Below are 16951 nucleotides of genomic sequence, written 5' to 3' on the forward strand. Positions count from 1 at the left end.
CAAAACCCAGAAGAATGCTTGAGAAGCACTGAGCACATCCAAACCCCACACTTGCTCTAGTCAGTTTCGTACCAATTGGGATTTGGTCCGACATTTTTATGTAGTCTCCTTTCTGACTTTCCCCAGTCCTTCACTATGAAAAAATCTTCACAGTAAAATCATCACCTCCCTCAGAAGCCAGGAATAACAGGCTGGAAAGTGAAGCAGGTCAGTAACACTAGAAGCCTCCCAGATGTCCCTATTTATTCCTGTGGCTTCAGACACACCACACTGCTTATTTAGGGCCTCTACCCTCTCCCATTTTCTGTCCCTCTCCCCAGAGCATCTGAGAACTCTGAAATCCCCCTGAAAACCAATTCTGCTCTTTCCTTCACAACAACAGTTCTATACTCACTATCAGAAAAGCAGGGTTAATTTCAGACTAGTGTGACTAGCTTACACTCATGTGAAATCTGGTTAAAGAATTTTTTCAGTTTCACTGCTGATGGAGCGGTTGGTTTGTGTGTGTTTGCACAACATCTAGCCCAGCAAGGCACCTCACGAATTCCACAGTGATTTTATTTTAGCCAGCAGATAACACCGAGTCTATCCCACCTCTTCATTTGTTGCAGGCAACCTGGTTGACAGCCAGATGTTGCTGAGGTTAAAACCGAAGAGGAGGGAATCACCCCATCCCCATGACCTCCTTAATATCAAGGCCCAGAACATGCATTTCTTCTTTGGCTTCAGGGCAAAGGGGTCATTACAAATATCCATTGGCTGTTTAGCATGAAACATAGGGAGAGAAGCGCCTTCTTTCAATAACATTAACAGTTGGTTCTGTCCACTCTGTCACTGTGCTGAGAACCACAGCTCTCCTGCGTATTGCAAGGATCTTTTTGTTCACTGCAGAGTGGGTTCTTAGTCCATACAATGCCAGCCAAAACTGCAGCTGCTGTCTTGGAAAAGCAGCACTCCAGGGCTTATTATCCCCCTTCCCAAGGGGGATTCACACCCATTTTGTTAAAGTCTTCATTATGGCCCACTGAACAGGACAGGAGCTCATAATTGTGTAGAGGAAGTGTATGCCTGAAGGCAGTCCTATCTACCCACCAGAGGCTTTCTATTTTATCTTTCATGTTGCTCCTGAAAAGATCAGGACAGTGTTCAGAAAAATATTACATATGCTCTATTAATATGATGTTAATTCTGTTACAATCAAAAGTTAAAGCAAAAAAGAGCAAGATTATTAGCTGTTTAAAACCTTTTTTTGTTATCTAAGACATATTCTGCTTGTATTCTGAGAATATCCCTCCAGATGAGGAGAGACAGTCTCCACCAGAGGGGCTGCTTGACACTCACTCGGAGAAGAGCCCAATGGCCAAGTCTGGCAGCCTTCTTGAGTGCCTCCTCTGCAACCACCTCCTGCCCTTGTCCTGAAGAGATGTTATGAAATCTTCCAGAGTCTATAGTGAACGGGCTTTCTGCCTGCAAAAGAAATAATTGGGGAACAGTGAGTGACAAGGGGGGAGGAGATAGGAAAATTAGCAGAGCTTACAGAAAAAAGAATGATAATGCCCCCATTAATTTCACTATCACTTGTGCAAAGCATATTACTTCTTCTGAAACACTTCACTAAACCCTTACAATTTCAACAAGTAAAATTGCGAGCTCTCAACAGTGGCCTTATTGCTAGTATTAGAATAAGCCCGCAGAAATCTGTTCCCTTGGTTTTAAGATAATGAACCTTTTGACATTTTGATAGATGCTCAGTATTGTTACTGAGCTTTAGAAACTCTTACAGGGGGTACAGAGCAATTCCCTTATGAAAAAGGGAGCAACATGTGGTAGATATCACATCAGTTTTTTAACTGATTGGTTCAGTGGGTAAATGCACAAACCTCTCACCTTGTGAGGCCCGAGTTTAAATTGAGCACAGTGAGGTCACAGCTGTATTAACCTGGTATTCTCACTATTGTCTGTAGGGAATAGTAATCCTAAGTATAAAGCCACAGAGCCCTATACAATTGAATATAGTTTGTATAATGACCATTATTTAGTCACAGGGGGCACAAGATTACATGAGCATGGAGAAAATTGCCCTCTGGCCCTCATCTAGTCAAAAGGTAGAAAACAGTACAAAAGAAAACTGCATTATGCCAAGCAGAGGAATGCTTGGTCTAAAAATGTCCTCATACTATAGTGCTTATGGCCTTACACTTTTCATCCACCCTTTTTACCATGAATATGGTGGGGGTGGAAGAAACTTTAGAGCTAGAATCTTCTGCTGAAAATAAACCTTTTCCAACTTTCCCATCGTAATGTATACTCCATTGTGGTGACAGATGATTTCAGATTCTCTGTAGTAAAAATACACCCATACAAATACGTGCATATGGGCACATATACAGAAGCACGTAGCTGTCTATTGATTTATCTATATTTATAGCTCTGCACACTCCATTTCATTTTCAAGCTAGAATTTTCTTTCTTTAGGGGGAACATAGTTGAGTGATCCTTGCATCAGAAGGAAATAGGAGGCTTACCTAAGTGTCTCAATACCTTCAAGTGGGTCTCCTCCTGAAGACAGAATGAACAACACAGGAGCGGCTGGACTGCTTTCTTCATAGGTTTCTGCTAAGCCGATCTTTGTGCTTGAGCCAAGCTTTTCTTCCACAAAATTCCTATATATACAAAAAAACATGCACTGCACACCACAAACGTCCCCTGATACAGGCTTCAAACTTACACCATTCTGAATAACCATTATTCTTCAATAACCAAATGCAGAAGTCATTACATGCTGGCAATACTGTCGTGTAACACCAGGGCAGCCCGTCAGAGTAAACATCCAGGACATAAAACATGCATTTTCAGAAGGCATGCAAATGGGTAAAAGCTGTGATGGTGGGTTGTAGAGGATCAGGTCTATAAGGTGATCACTTGGGATCTAAAGCTTAGAAAACTACAACTGGAAAACAGCTGGGAAAAGATCAGTAAGTATTCACAAATTAATCTTTCTTGGTATAACAGAATTTTGAAGAAGAGATACCTGAAAAATGTCATCCCATAGGGTTAGCTGTCATCCCTAATACCATAAGGAGAACTAATACTGAGAAATACACTTCTAGCTACTAACAGTATATCTTACTATATGCTTACTATATTTATTAAAGAACACTCTCCTCAGATACCTATATGCAAGTTAAAAGAAATCACAAACATAGCTCTTCAAATACACCATGACTCATGTCTCGCCACACTACCTTTCTTCATAAACTCTTCAGCAGAAGAACAGGCTGGGAAAGGCTTAGTTGTTGATTTCAAATTCTGGTTGTTCACATAGGTTATCAGTTATTCACCCGTCTCCTAAATCTGAGTCCTCTCCACACCGACACATACAAGCCACCCTCACAGACGCTTGCCCCAGAAGACATACCCTCAGATTTCATACCTAATAGAACATGTGATTCTGCCTGGATGGAACACCGTCAGTATGATTAGTGTCTGAAGGGGGCTTTTTTTTTTTGTCCATTCCTGGGGTAGCTTTGTCTTTTCTGGACATTCTGAGCTCAGTCACTTCTCCCGCCTCTTGGTGGATCCTTGAATATCTTTATCTAACCCACTGAATGCATCCATCACTGCCATAGCCTGGAAACATGCCGAAGACATGAGTATAGATGATGTACCTTCTGATTGAAATAGGAAGAAAAAAGCTGATACTATTGGGGTATGTAAAAAAAGCATAGATTAGCCAGTTACAAGGACTAGAACTTACCTTAAAAGACTAGATTACACATGCACACACACATATATGTATAATATTATTTATAAGAGTTTTCTTTGGTCAGTATTGGTATACTGTTTTCTTACATTTACGTACCAAGATATGACAAACTGGAAAGCTTGTATGGGACACTTACTATAGTAAGAAGTGATATGAAGATCAAAATTATATTTCTAGGGGACCAGACAAATTGTTGTAAAAAAGAATTTTCTCACAAAGCACAGTATGTGATGTCTAAGGAAAAATACACTCAAAAAGCAAAGACAACTCCTCTTTGAAAGCATAATTAATTCTACTAAAACCTGTGGTGAAATGTGCAACTTATCTGAAATTGTCTAGTTGTAGTGTGCCTCCAGAAATCACATCAGAAACGATTTGGAATTGAAAAGCAATTTTCCCAGCCTACCCTAATGGCACTCCATGACTGAGTAGTTAAGAAGTCAACAGGACTCTCATAAGTGCATTCCACCCTGAATCGAAGAATGAAAACCAGTTCAAGGAGTTCTCTTCTTAGAAAAATCTTGACAACGTATAAAATAGAAAAATGTCATCAGACTAGCTTCAGAAACAATTCTGCTTTAAAGTATTCACCACTCAAAGTATTACCAAGTAGAGAGCTCAATGCAACAAAAGTTCCTACAGCTGTATATTTTAAAACTCTGATATAAGAATTTACAACTTGTTTCAAAATATGTTAAAATATTGATTTGAAGTCTATTGTAAATGGACTAAAATTATTATATATTAGTCGCTAAGGGATGTGTCAAAGTTTTTCGAAACAATTCCTACATTCACAGAGAGCTGAATGTTTCTTTACCTGTTAAAAAAGACACTATGGAAACCAAACACAATCTATCAGTCAAAACTTCTTGCACAAAATATAACTTCTGCCATTTAGTACTGAAAGACAAATTCACTTGAATTTTAAGATGATCTAACCAATAACAGCAGTTATTTTTCTTTAGCTTGTGGGAGCACAAACAGACATAAAAATGCAAGTCTCGCACACTGAAGTCAAGCTTACATAAACTTGGCCACAAATTATTTTATACTAATACTACCAAAAAAGTACAGATTTCTTTATTCCATCTAATTATTGCTATATACACGTTTTATCTCTCAAAAGACAGAGAGAAGAACAAATAGTGCACATCTTTTTCCATCACCTTTCTGATCCGTCTTCAGATGTAAGCTGACAGAAAGCTTTAGGAAATTTGTACACACTGAATGAGTTTTGTTGTTGGTTTTTGTTTAGTGTGGTTTTTGTGGGGGTTGTTTTAAAACACTAAATCAGTTATAGGACATAAGCTGAATGTATACTGAAGAAAACTCCTTTGGTTCTAAGAGAGTTTTTTCTATTTGTTTTATGACTTTAACCACATGAAGTGGGAAAAAGAGACACCTTTGCCATAACACCATATATTTTCTCTCCTTTCTGATGTAAATATGTCTTTTTTCCACTACTGAAAGTCCTCTCTCTTTCCATCTAAAAATGTATTTTATAAATCAGAAGTTTATTCTGCCCTTTATTTTGGTTTCTGTCATTGTGTAGTTGCGACAGAGCATATTTTTCAGTTGCCTTACAGGTTGCCATTCCTCATGATCCATCCCATCTCCACTCCTACAGAAAAGCCAGAAGTTAAGCAACACAGAGCCAAAAGCCAAGGAGAATATTAATACATTCATCTGCACCATGATGCAGAGAAATCATCACCAGTTTTCCATACCCTCTTTTCACTCCTTTCTCTTCCAGATATTTCTGCTTTTTTTTAACTCTTATTTATACACTCTGTGGAGTGATTCCTTTTTTGCTGTACCCTCCATTTCAGACTCCTCAATATATAATTTTTTACATTCTTCCCAAATTGTTGGTTTCTAGTTTAATTCCAACGTCTTTTACTGATCAGCTCTGTGATAGAGCCTGGAGCAAGTTCTTCAGGGTGAAATATGTCACACAGTGCAATGGAGCCCTGATTCTTTTTTCTTACTTTACATACCTCATCGATTTCAGCTGTAATTACCCAACCACAAGCAGCTAAATCATGCTATTTATCCTTAGCATAGCTTCACAAAGTCATTGCAACATGTTAAAGGAAAGGAATTACATAAAAGCATCTTTGGAATTTCTGCAGTTATTATTGGTACTGAATCAGCAGTGAGAAACTGCACAGCCACAAGGTAACAAGACTAACTTCTTTGGGCAAAGGCATCACCTTCACCTTCTAGTGAAGAAACCCAGGTATTAATATCACTGATCTGAAAATTTTTCCTCGACTGAAGAGCTGTTCAGGCCAAGAAAACAAGCTTATCCTTTTCAAAAAGTCCTTAGCTCATTAAAAAAATAGTTGAATGTGTGACAGCTTCTGTCAGTTTAGAGATGCAACACTGAACATCCCCTGATTTTTCAGCCTGCTTAATTGCTTTATGGTAGATTGCATTAAAGGCCTGAAAATAAGTACAATTATTTTTATTGACCTGAATTCTGCTTTTTTCTTTTCTACTCATAAGATAATTGGTTTCTGACTGTAGGCTTCTAAGAAGAGCTGGCCTAAGCAATCTTAAAATGCAAAACACTTCTGCCAAAAGGTTTTTGAGGCAACTTTCATCAAATCAGCAGTGAGGGCTGCAAACAACAATTCTTTTCTGCTTCCTTATTTAACTCAGCAGACAGAACCCCCTTTTTAAGCAAGCTGACAATTTTGCCTTGGGTGATCTCCCTTCCTCATAGCGTTAGGTCATTTGGTATGTTTGCCACAGTGAATTGTTTATACAGAATCCCTCAAAACTCTTTCTACCTGATCCACTGGGATTGCTTAACACAAGGAAGGAAAACTGTACAAGCACAATCAGGAAACACCATCAGAATGGAGACAGATGAAAAAGAGACCCATGGGAATGTACTGTGTTACAGACCCACAGCCGATCCTATTGTGTTCTTCTTTCTAAGACACGCAGCCCTGCAAATGTAAACATCTGGTGCAAGTGATAACTAATACAGTGGACATCACTGCTGGAGGCAGAATTCTGTTCCTTGCACTTTAAACCAAATCAGCAAGACAAATTTTTACCTTCAGTGAAAACCAGTAGTGGGGTTGATGCTGCCCAGACTGTTGCTAACGAAGTAAAGAATGAATACTCTTACAGCTGTTGGTCTGTAATGCTCTCTTGCTTCTGAGCTTCATCTTCTTTGGCTTCAGCTGTCTATAGAATGACTGTTGTCTCATTCAATGTGCTGTGATTATCCATACAATTACCAAAACATTCTTATCCATACAGAAAAGAATAGGGATATACTTTAGATCTAAACTGATGTTGTTTCAGACTGTAGGAATTATTTAAGGTAAATAAGCTTCTTATCTTAGGCAAACATTAGGTAATGAATGTTTTCTGCAACAATATGCCTGTTTACTTGCAAAAACAAGGCAATCATACATGAATATATTTGTCCGTATTTCATGCTGATAATGACGTCTTTTTGGTACTAATTTGAGCTCCTAAATCAAAAGGAAAAAAGAAATTATGTGACAATTACATACCATAGATACGCAACTGTTAATATGTGGGTGGACAGAACTTACTGGACAAAAGGAAATTTGACTATTCCAAGCTCATAGAAGTATTTCACTGAAGATAATTAATAATACACATTTTATAGGTGACGTTAAGCTGTTACAAACAGCCCGACTGTTACTGCCTTGTGCTCTATTTCTGCTGCAGATGACTTTGTTGATTTGAATTTCTCTACAAGTTCACTGTCATCTAAGAAACTGCTGTGGGCAGCTGACAGGCTGAGCAGCATGTCATCCTCCAGCTGCCTGAGCTCAGTCTTGAAATGGTTCTGCTGCTTGGTCAGGACTGACTAGCAGAGAGAATGAAAACACTGTATTTAAACTACTGCAGCAAAAAATACTGTTTTATTACATTTTTTGAGCTATACTTTAACTACATCAGCTGGTTTAATCTAATTTTTGAAAAAGACAATTTGTTTTCTGTCCCAGTACACTAGAACTAAGCTTCTGGAACACCCAGAGCAAGAATGTCAAGGTCACCAATGGCCAGTACTTTACCTCCCTCACAGCCTCCTTCTCCCTCGGACTGCACAAAATGATTGGGATCTTGCCAGAGATGGCAAGCTGTAACTCGTGTGGCAGCTGAGAAAACCAACAGTAGCACAAGGCTGGAGAACCCCACTTTGGCAGCAAGCAGTGCGGAAAAGTATGATTGTAGACTTCTCTGCTGAACTGACCTCCTGACAGTGAAAGATCTTGGCTGATCTCATGGGGCCCTATCCATCAGAACGTGTCTGTCACACCAAAAAACCCCTAGGTGATACAGGTGTTGTAAGCATGCAATCCCATATGGAACAATGTGTACATACAGAGGAAAATAGCCAGCTCATTTCAGATAGTGAAAGTAAGTCTAAGTATATGGCTTTCATTCCTCAAAGGATAATTAAACTTTCTGACCCAGTTTGTCCCTGCGTGAAATAGCAGTATCTCAAAGAGGTGTAGCAAATCTTCAAGGATGAATTCAGTAAATTCCGTAAGACAACCAGAAAGACACGCTACAGAAAGAGGAAGTATTCTTATTATTCATTTCACACTTGTAAGTATTTTTTCATTTTGTAGCTCATAGATCACAGTCTGCTCAGAGACTTTTCTATAACCCTCTATAGAAGTGCTTGTCTTCTTAAGTTACTGCACATCGGTATGACTGCAGCAGCCACAGAATTGCATCTCTGTAGGAATAAATTATGATTTATTAATCAACTGCCCAGGTCCTAACAGTGCCATCGTATCTTCTTATGGACTGGCATGAAACTTTATTCACACTTATTGGCTCAAGATCACTGAAGCGCAAAGCAATGCAGAGGCCCTTAATCCTGTATTGTACATTAAATGCCAAACACAGAGCAAACCAAACAGTACAGAGAAGTGTGAGAATAAAATCAAAATAATTTTAATTTCTAGCAGAGATTTAGGTCAAGGCCAGCCCTCCTGGAGCACAGATTTGAGCAAATCAGAAGTACTTTCTACACTTTGCAGAATATAACCTGTAAAATCATTCTAATATGTGGATTACTACAGTTACTCTACAGCAGATTCAAACATACCTATTAATTCTAGCCTGAAAATCTCAGAAGGGAAAATGGACAGATCAAAACATAGTCTTTACCTTATGTTTTTCTAAGTTCAGCCTTTCAGCACTAACAACCTCAGGGAACAACTCGTCTTCCAGCCCAACCCTGGTGACATTGAATTTGATAAGGGTGGTCTGAGCCTGCAGTTCTGGCTTGTAGTGAGGGTTAGTCAGTTTGGTGTGAAGACATTCCTTGTCTTGAATTTTGGTATATCTGAGAAAGAATAAAATGCACAAGAGTGGGGACCTCACTGAATTAAAAACCCATAAATATCTTAGATTGCAAAAGGTGAGTAATGCACAATTTTGATGACACATGAAATAGATACAAACAGAATTTTAGGTGCCTGCAACTTAAGAAATAAAAAAAGGATGTTTGAATGCACCAAAATTATATGAAGAATACACAGAGATTTTCTTAATTGGCATAGTTTCATTTGCAAATACAGCAGACATCAGTAAATTATTCACTGGTGTACTGAGCAGTCTGTGGCTTAGGGGTAAACATCTATATTCATTACTTACCACAAACTTAGGAAAGTTTTCAAACAACCCTTAATGAGATACTCGTTAGTTCTTGCAACCATTTCCTTAAACATAGCTCACTTTTCCATCTTTTGACATAGCTTAGATCCTAAACTTATTAGCGTTTGCAACCATTTCCTTAAACATAGCTCACTTTTCCATCTTTTGAAATAGCTTGAATCCTAAAAAACTAAGCAGGCATATATTTCTAACAAACAGATAGTGACCAGAGGAGGGAGAAGGGCTCATGAGGGAAATAACAAAAATAATTTTTAAGGCAACCAACTAAACATTTCCTTCTAAATCAGTTATTTGCTGGGTGAAAGCATGAGTTATACTAGGTTCACCCTTGATCCACTGAATAAGATCCCTTACTGCATGTTCTCTGCCAAGAAAGGTGATCCAAACATTAGTAACAAAATTTTTTTTCAAACGCGTCAGTAGAACACTTATACAAAGGAACATGGGTAGACACAACCTCTTTTCACAAAAATTAAATTGACTTTTATTAAGTCAAATTGATCTTCAAAGTGATTGCAATAGTATAGGTAGTAAACACTTAAATAGCAGTTCTCCGAAGTCACATCAAAACATGAATAAAGCAAGACTCTTCTATACCAATTTTAATATTGCTTTCTTTCTAGGCTATCATAGTGCACTGCCAGAGTCACAGACACATATGTCAGCACTTAACATCCTTCTGACATGCCCTTAACTGGAAAACATAGGCTAAATGAAATGGTGTGCTGAAAGCACATCTGCATTTCACCAAGAATTGGGAAGAAAAGTCATTTATGATGTACTGTGACTAAATTCATAAAAAGAACATAATACGTCTAGCTCTAGGAAATCCATGACTCTGCAAAACTCAACATTAGATGTGTATGTTCTAGACCACTGCCATGGAAATCATGAGTTTTCCTGGCTTGTTCTTTTATAACAGTGAAATAATTTAGCTGTGTAGTCATGACCTTCAGGTTATGCAGCCTTTCTCAGGTGGACATGAATTCACCCTCCAATTCTGTGACATAGATTTCAATTCTGATACTGTGGCTTCTCCATTACCTTCAAAATTGGCTACAGCTGGAGGGAACAAACCAGTAGATCTTGACAGAAAGAGAATAGTTTTACTCCATTTTCAATACATGCACATTGGCAGAAGCAAAAAGACAGAAGCAGTGATCTGACAAAAGACAACTTTTTCAGTTTGCTTTGTCAGTGAAAAATACTTTGCCTATATTTCAGGTCTAAGTAGCAACATAATAAGCTTTAGAGTTCTAGATTCATGTACTTAGTTTACGGGTTCCCAATTCACAGGAGCAATAAATTACCAATTTCTGTGATTATCATCTATGAAAGGCAAAAACTACATAATGACTCAGTGGATTTTATCACTGCAGCTATTCTAGGTTTTCTGTTAATTACAGATCTGGGAAAAGTAAAGGTTTTGTTATTGCTCTCACATGGTTCGAGGAGCATAAGCAACTATGATAAACACAGAGGTGGGGAAACAGTGGAATTTCTTCATATTTTTCAATGAAATGTATACATTTAGAGGTTAATTCTGGATTCTGAATAAATGTAGCAAATATAGGCACTATTTATAGAAGAAAAATTATAGAAGGCATAGCAAAAAAAAAAAAAAGTTTGCCATAGAAAATACTAAAGACAAGTTCTACTTTTGGTAATTTCTTCTTCATGATCTACTGTTCCACCAGAAGAGGCAGTTATAACAGACTATATTAATGCACCGTTATACCCAGAAACAGATAGAACTCTTACATGTGAGCTCCAGCTTTCCATTATTCAAGAACACACAAAGTAAAAGGAGATTGTTCTCCACTAGTTGTTTCTTGTTTAAATTCTCATAGGTCTTGAAATAAAGTTGATTAAGGGATTCAAATGAGATTCACAAAGCACTTTTAAAATCCTGTATAAACTTTATAGAATAATTAATTAATGAAAAAAAATATATCCCAGAAGCTACCGTGACTGCTAAACTCTGCTGCTAAAAGTCTAGGAATAGTGCAACATCTGGTCTGATCCATCAAAATCTGAGTTCTTGGCACAAAGGACTTTTCACGTGTGTATGTGCTGCCCAAGCAAAGAATGCGTAGGACTTTCAAAGACAGGATCTGAAAGATAAAAAAATCTCAAGTGTAGGTGCATGACTTCATATCATGGAATAACTCAAGAGTTTATCTAAAAATTTTTCTTAGCAGAGAGTTTCATACAACACAAGATTAAAAAGTCTACCTTTAAGGACAGATGTTCTCAGTAACATGCCATGACTCTAAATGGCAGAAAAGTTTCCTGTAGCTAAATATTTTGTATCAACTCAGTAAGAATGAAAAGAAGTGATAAATTCTTGGACAGGAAGGGAAAGCGAAACAATATTTTTCAGTGTGAAGAAAGAGGGATAAAAGTATTTTCTGAAGGAGCCTTCTTTCAATTCCTGCTGCTTAAAATTAAAAGCTTCTGGAAGTAACTTGCAAATTCCAACAAGTAATGTAGAGAATGAAGTTGAATAAATCAGGTGAAAACAAGTGCAGAATGGAGCTGTTACTAGGCAATCTCAGTAGGCAAACTGTGCAAGCTGGTCAAACTAGTTCAGTGGCAAAAGCACTGACTTAACGTTGCACAGCTGGCGAGACGTTAAAGGCAAAGAAAGCTTCTCCCTGTGGAGAAATCAAGTGAATTGTCTTGCTGTTTCATGAATAATAGTTATGCCTCATAAGAATGGAGACTTGTTCATACAAGCTACATTTGCACATAAATCACGTTTCAAGACATCTTAAAGAATATTGTAATAACCTAATTTTGGAACTGAAGAGACATGACTACCACTTTGTGAATGTGCAAAGGATTTGAGCAGGTGTAACAGGTCATGTGAATGCAAATAGGGGCCTTATGAACAATGAATTTATTCCTCTATCTTCTCTCCTATAAGTCAAAATAACATTGTTCTGTTATAGTTAATGCTCATATCCACTGATTTCCAAAACAGTGGTGCTGGGGAGACAGGACAGGAAACACACATGAAACCACACATACCTCCATACCAAAGATATTCAATGCCATCACTCCTCTTATAGCAGGACAGAAACCCAACAATGTATGGAATTGGCATATCTTTATTTTAATGCCTTGATTTATGTGCTCTGGAAAACCTAAGAACATGTATTCTGAATTATTTTTGCATACGTTACTAATACGTTGCACACAAATTTTACTTACTTTTTGCTTATGCCTTTCAGGCTTATGTAAAGCTATGTATTACAACTGATAATTTTTGAAATTATTTTATACAATTTTGTCTTTTCTGCCTCTTCTTAGAGTAAATATCCTAAAATATTTTCATAAAAATATTAGCATTTTAAAGCAATTTTGAACATAAGATCACAGTCCACAAAGTGTTAAGACCCACTGAGCAGGTTTGCAGCTCCAAATTTTAAATTTAAAAAATATCTGAAATTGAAGATTTAAAACTGTTAGGCTTCTAAATATATACTAAGGGTTTTAAGCAAGAATTCTGATTTTCAGAGATAACAAGTACCTATAGTTCACCCTTAATCACCCACATTTTGAGGAATGTATGACTCTATACACAAATTTGAAGTTCTCTGAAGTTGAGAATTTCTTCTGCAAACATCATTCAGAAACAATAGCAGAAGCTGGTGTTACAGAATATCCAAGAGTCCAACACAAGAACAATCTTGGTAAACAAGGAAAGGGAGAGATACCTTTATGAAGCTGCTTCACAGATCAGCAACTTCTCTAATACGCAGGCTATTAAATTTGCTTTGGAAGGAATACAAGTTGATAAAACTCCCTTGCTATGCTTTCTGTCGATTGATATGATAAGATATATTTTACTTGAAATTAGGATTGTCTGAAGCTCTGTGGATTTCATTATTTGTAATTATCCAGTTGTTGTCAGTACGTGGCCATTTTATGACAGTGGTATCTACTGTGTGGTCCAGTTTCAACTGTATATCTTTTCAAACACAGAATTAATGTACTATTGATGAAACCATTACTAGAACAAAATTAAAGTCTGGGCTGATGTATTGTTCCACAGGGTGCTGTCAGACATGAAAGGAGTAATTAGTATTCATTACTTCATACTCTGCAACATTCCAATTATTAATGAACTTCAACTGCTGGACTGCACCATATCTATCACAAATACCTTTCTAGTCTTTCTTTATTAGGAAAAAAAAAGAATTCAAAGTGCCTTACACAAGTACTAAAATAAACAAATAAGAGAAATGAATCCAGAATGGGGAAAACTCGTCTTATTTGGTAATAGAAGTGTAAATATATTACCAGTGCTCCATAAAGGGGACCTGCTGCATCTTCAATGAGCTACAAAACGCTAGGTCAAGTAATGCTGCTTAAAATATTCACCAGAAGAACCTATATTTGACTAGCTTCATATATTTGTATGCCTGCGTATACAGCTCTGTTGTGCTACATAGAAGCTTTTGCTAAGTAAATGCAAAACTATATTATTGTGACCCTTGTCCTTCTCAACTGAACTTCTTTCTATCGTTTTACTTCCCTGTCTCGTGCCTTAGAAACTTGTTAGACTGTGCAATTTCTGATCTCTCTTTTAGACCAGTGTAATTCAAATTTTCAGTAGTTTCTTCACCACAGATTCTAAAAAGCAAGCTATATAGTCTTACTCTAAAGTACTTCAATACTATAGAAAAATGTAACAAAGAGGAATAATTCAAAGGTCTTGTAGTGCAGAGCAAGAATGCATCTTCTGAGAGCTTCGTGTATGCAAGGAGATCTGAGTTGTTTTGTATTGCTTAGATTTACTGTGCAGGCACAGATATCTGTAATATGGTGGGGGTGGAAGGAAGGAGAAGATCCTTGGGTTCAAAGTTAGATATCATTTTCATTTAACATTTCTTTCATATTTTCTCTTTTAACAATCTGTAATCCTGGAAGTACTTTAAACACTCTTTGAGTAACATTTGAAATCCATCCAGGAAGGCTTCAGGTATACCTCTGAGTTTTTGTCAGAATAAACATCATATCCTTCAACATGAAAAATCTAGCTTGTCAATGTGGTTTTCGAAAACAGAAGTAGAAGAGAAGATCATTTTCAGGCTTAAAAATAAATCCACCTTTAAGCAGAGACATGGCATTTCTGTTCATTAGATGAAACATTTAATAAAGTTCTTTAATGATGTTTAGTCAGGTTTACTGTCATACAACCACAAATCAACATTATTTTTTAAGCAACGCCTGCCTCTAAGACTCAGCAACCATGTTAGAAGTTTTCACGAAAAATGATGAAAGATATTACAGACAGAAATTCTGTTGCACTAAGGGCTTGAGTACAAGCTCCTTTGCTTTTCCTGTGATCAGCCTGAAAATGTGTATCTGAATATATCTTAACTAGATCTTTGGAAATATTTTTGGTAATGCATTCTAAATTTGACAAAAAAGAATATCAAAATCTAGGGAAAAAGGTGATACAGGAATGCAAGATGAGATTCACAGGCACCTCCTCAAAAGATGAGAACATGAGGTTTCTCCTCCTGCCACAGCAGGTCAGAACAGGGAAGACACATTAATAGCTTTGTGTTACCTGATTAGAATTTGAATCACCCACTGGAATTCCCAGCTATAGACCACAGGGGTGGAGCTCCCATGGCTTTCAGAGCTGTAGTTCTTCCACTGGGAGGGAGAGATCAGAACAGTCCCTGCACTCAAGTATTTGGAGCACTCACACGAGAAACGGGCTACGTCGGTTTTGGTGCTAGCAGACTAAGTTTCTGGGTAAAATAAAGAGAGAGCAACACCACTGCTATGCTTGCCTTGATGGATTTGTGAACACCATCAATTGGACTGGTTGGATGCATGGGATGTTGGCAGCAATATCTAGGTAGAAAGTCCCCATCTCTGCTCATCTCTGTGCCAAGTTGTAGCATATCAGTTTTTCCTCATTCTCTTTTTTTTCCCCTTGAGCTAGTTAATTGACTTGTTTCATGGAGAGGCTCAACAAAGAGTTATAGCAACACACAGCAAGGTAGAGCCATGGTTCTCTTATGCTGATATTGCAGCTGGAAAATCCTATGTTGTTAAATCCAAAACTAGCCTATAATTTCCTATGCTTTCTCTTTTGCTACAGATGCCTAATATAGAAATGAAATAATTTCTTTTCTTTTGAACCAAATTATAATATATGCTCCTCTTTGTTTTGTTCCTTTCTTGAAGTAAAAAAAAAGGTAAGGAACTCACATGTATGTCCATATTGTCTTTTGAGTCCAATTTGCAAACAGAGAACAGAATTTTGTTATCTAATCAGATGCAGATACTAACATTTTAATATCCACTCATCACCAGTTTTTAAACATTGCATTTTAGAAAGAAATAAATAACTTCATGAAGTGTTATGAGATAGTAAGCAAAATGTGGCAAGCAAAGACATACATATCCAGTTGTCATGGAAAAATACTGATTACTCCTTAAGTATACTTACTTTTCCTTTCTGACTGTATGTCTTCCAAGCAGGAGATCAAGTATGAGATCAACAGATTCACCCATGTTCTTGATGAATGCAGTCTTTCCACAAGCCAAAGCTCTTTCAATGGTCTTCAGAAAACTTAACATGAAAAATAAAATAATAAAATCTCAACTATCAGAAATTAGATAAATACTGGTTATAGAAAAAATGTGTATAGTAGAATTGGAGAAGTTTTTCTAAAAGGCATGGTTAAATCATGCAAAACTGTTCATGAGGGATTTGCCATTGTTTAAGAGTTCAACAGTTTTGAGTTAAACATCTTTACACCCATGCTTTTGCTAGTCCTCACATTTAACAAAAAATACATTGCTGGAGTTTAGGTATTAGGAAGAAATTTTTTACTGTGAGGGTTGTGAAGCACTGGAAGTGGTTGCCTAGTCAAGTTGTGGATGCCCCATCCCTGGAGGTGTTCAAGAACAGGTTGGATCTGGCCTTCAGCAACATTATCTAGTGGAAGGAAGGGGGACTGGAATTGGATGATCTTGAAGGTCCCTTCCATCTCAGACCATTCTATCATTCTATGGCCCACTTTAAAGACCTTGGAACTGACATAGAGATGTTGGGGTATCTCTATGGTTTAGTTATTTTTTGATGTTGTGTTATTAAACAGTTTCTTGAAGGATTAGAATCTGAATAACTGGGAGAACTCTGTTTCAACAGACCCTGAGAAGAAATTAGGTGATAGTGGAAGGATAAATAAGCAGACAATATAGCTTCACACAGAACAATATTTCAGGGTATGAATGAAAATCACAATTATTTGTGCAGGTTGCAAAAAGATTAAAAAAAAATTCAAGACAGGTAATGGAAGAGAGCTTATTCAGAGGAGTGGACTTATTTAAAAAGTAAGGCATTACTGTGACTATTTACAGTGTTGTGTAATTGTGTGTTATAACTGAAATTCAGCAAAATAAACTCAGATAGCCCTTTGAAACTGAGCAGTTAAATCTTACTTAGGTGTCTCCCTAAATCAAAGT

At 37.2% G+C, this 16951-nt stretch overlaps 1 protein-coding gene across 1 annotated transcript in view; it reads right to left on the minus strand.

Annotated features, from left to right (window-relative positions):
• Window positions 1-16951, minus strand: part of DNAH11 (dynein axonemal heavy chain 11) — a 101186-nt gene that overhangs the window by 4148 nt on the left and 80087 nt on the right. Inside the window, 11 exon segments of the mRNA XM_054057895.1 lie at window positions 1342-1459; window positions 2526-2663; window positions 3434-3630; window positions 4173-4286; window positions 5764-5777; window positions 6097-6211; window positions 6835-6854; window positions 6857-6957; window positions 7444-7625; window positions 8942-9119; window positions 15930-16052. Of these exon segments, the coding sequence (XP_053913870.1) occupies window positions 1342-1459; window positions 2526-2663; window positions 3434-3630; window positions 4173-4286; window positions 5764-5777; window positions 6097-6211; window positions 6835-6854; window positions 6857-6957; window positions 7444-7625; window positions 8942-9119; window positions 15930-16052 (1300 nt within the window).

This window comes from Cuculus canorus, chromosome 2, assembly GCF_017976375.1.
Source record: "Cuculus canorus isolate bCucCan1 chromosome 2, bCucCan1.pri, whole genome shotgun sequence".
NCBI classification, from domain to species: Eukaryota; Metazoa; Chordata; class Aves; order Cuculiformes; family Cuculidae; genus Cuculus; species Cuculus canorus.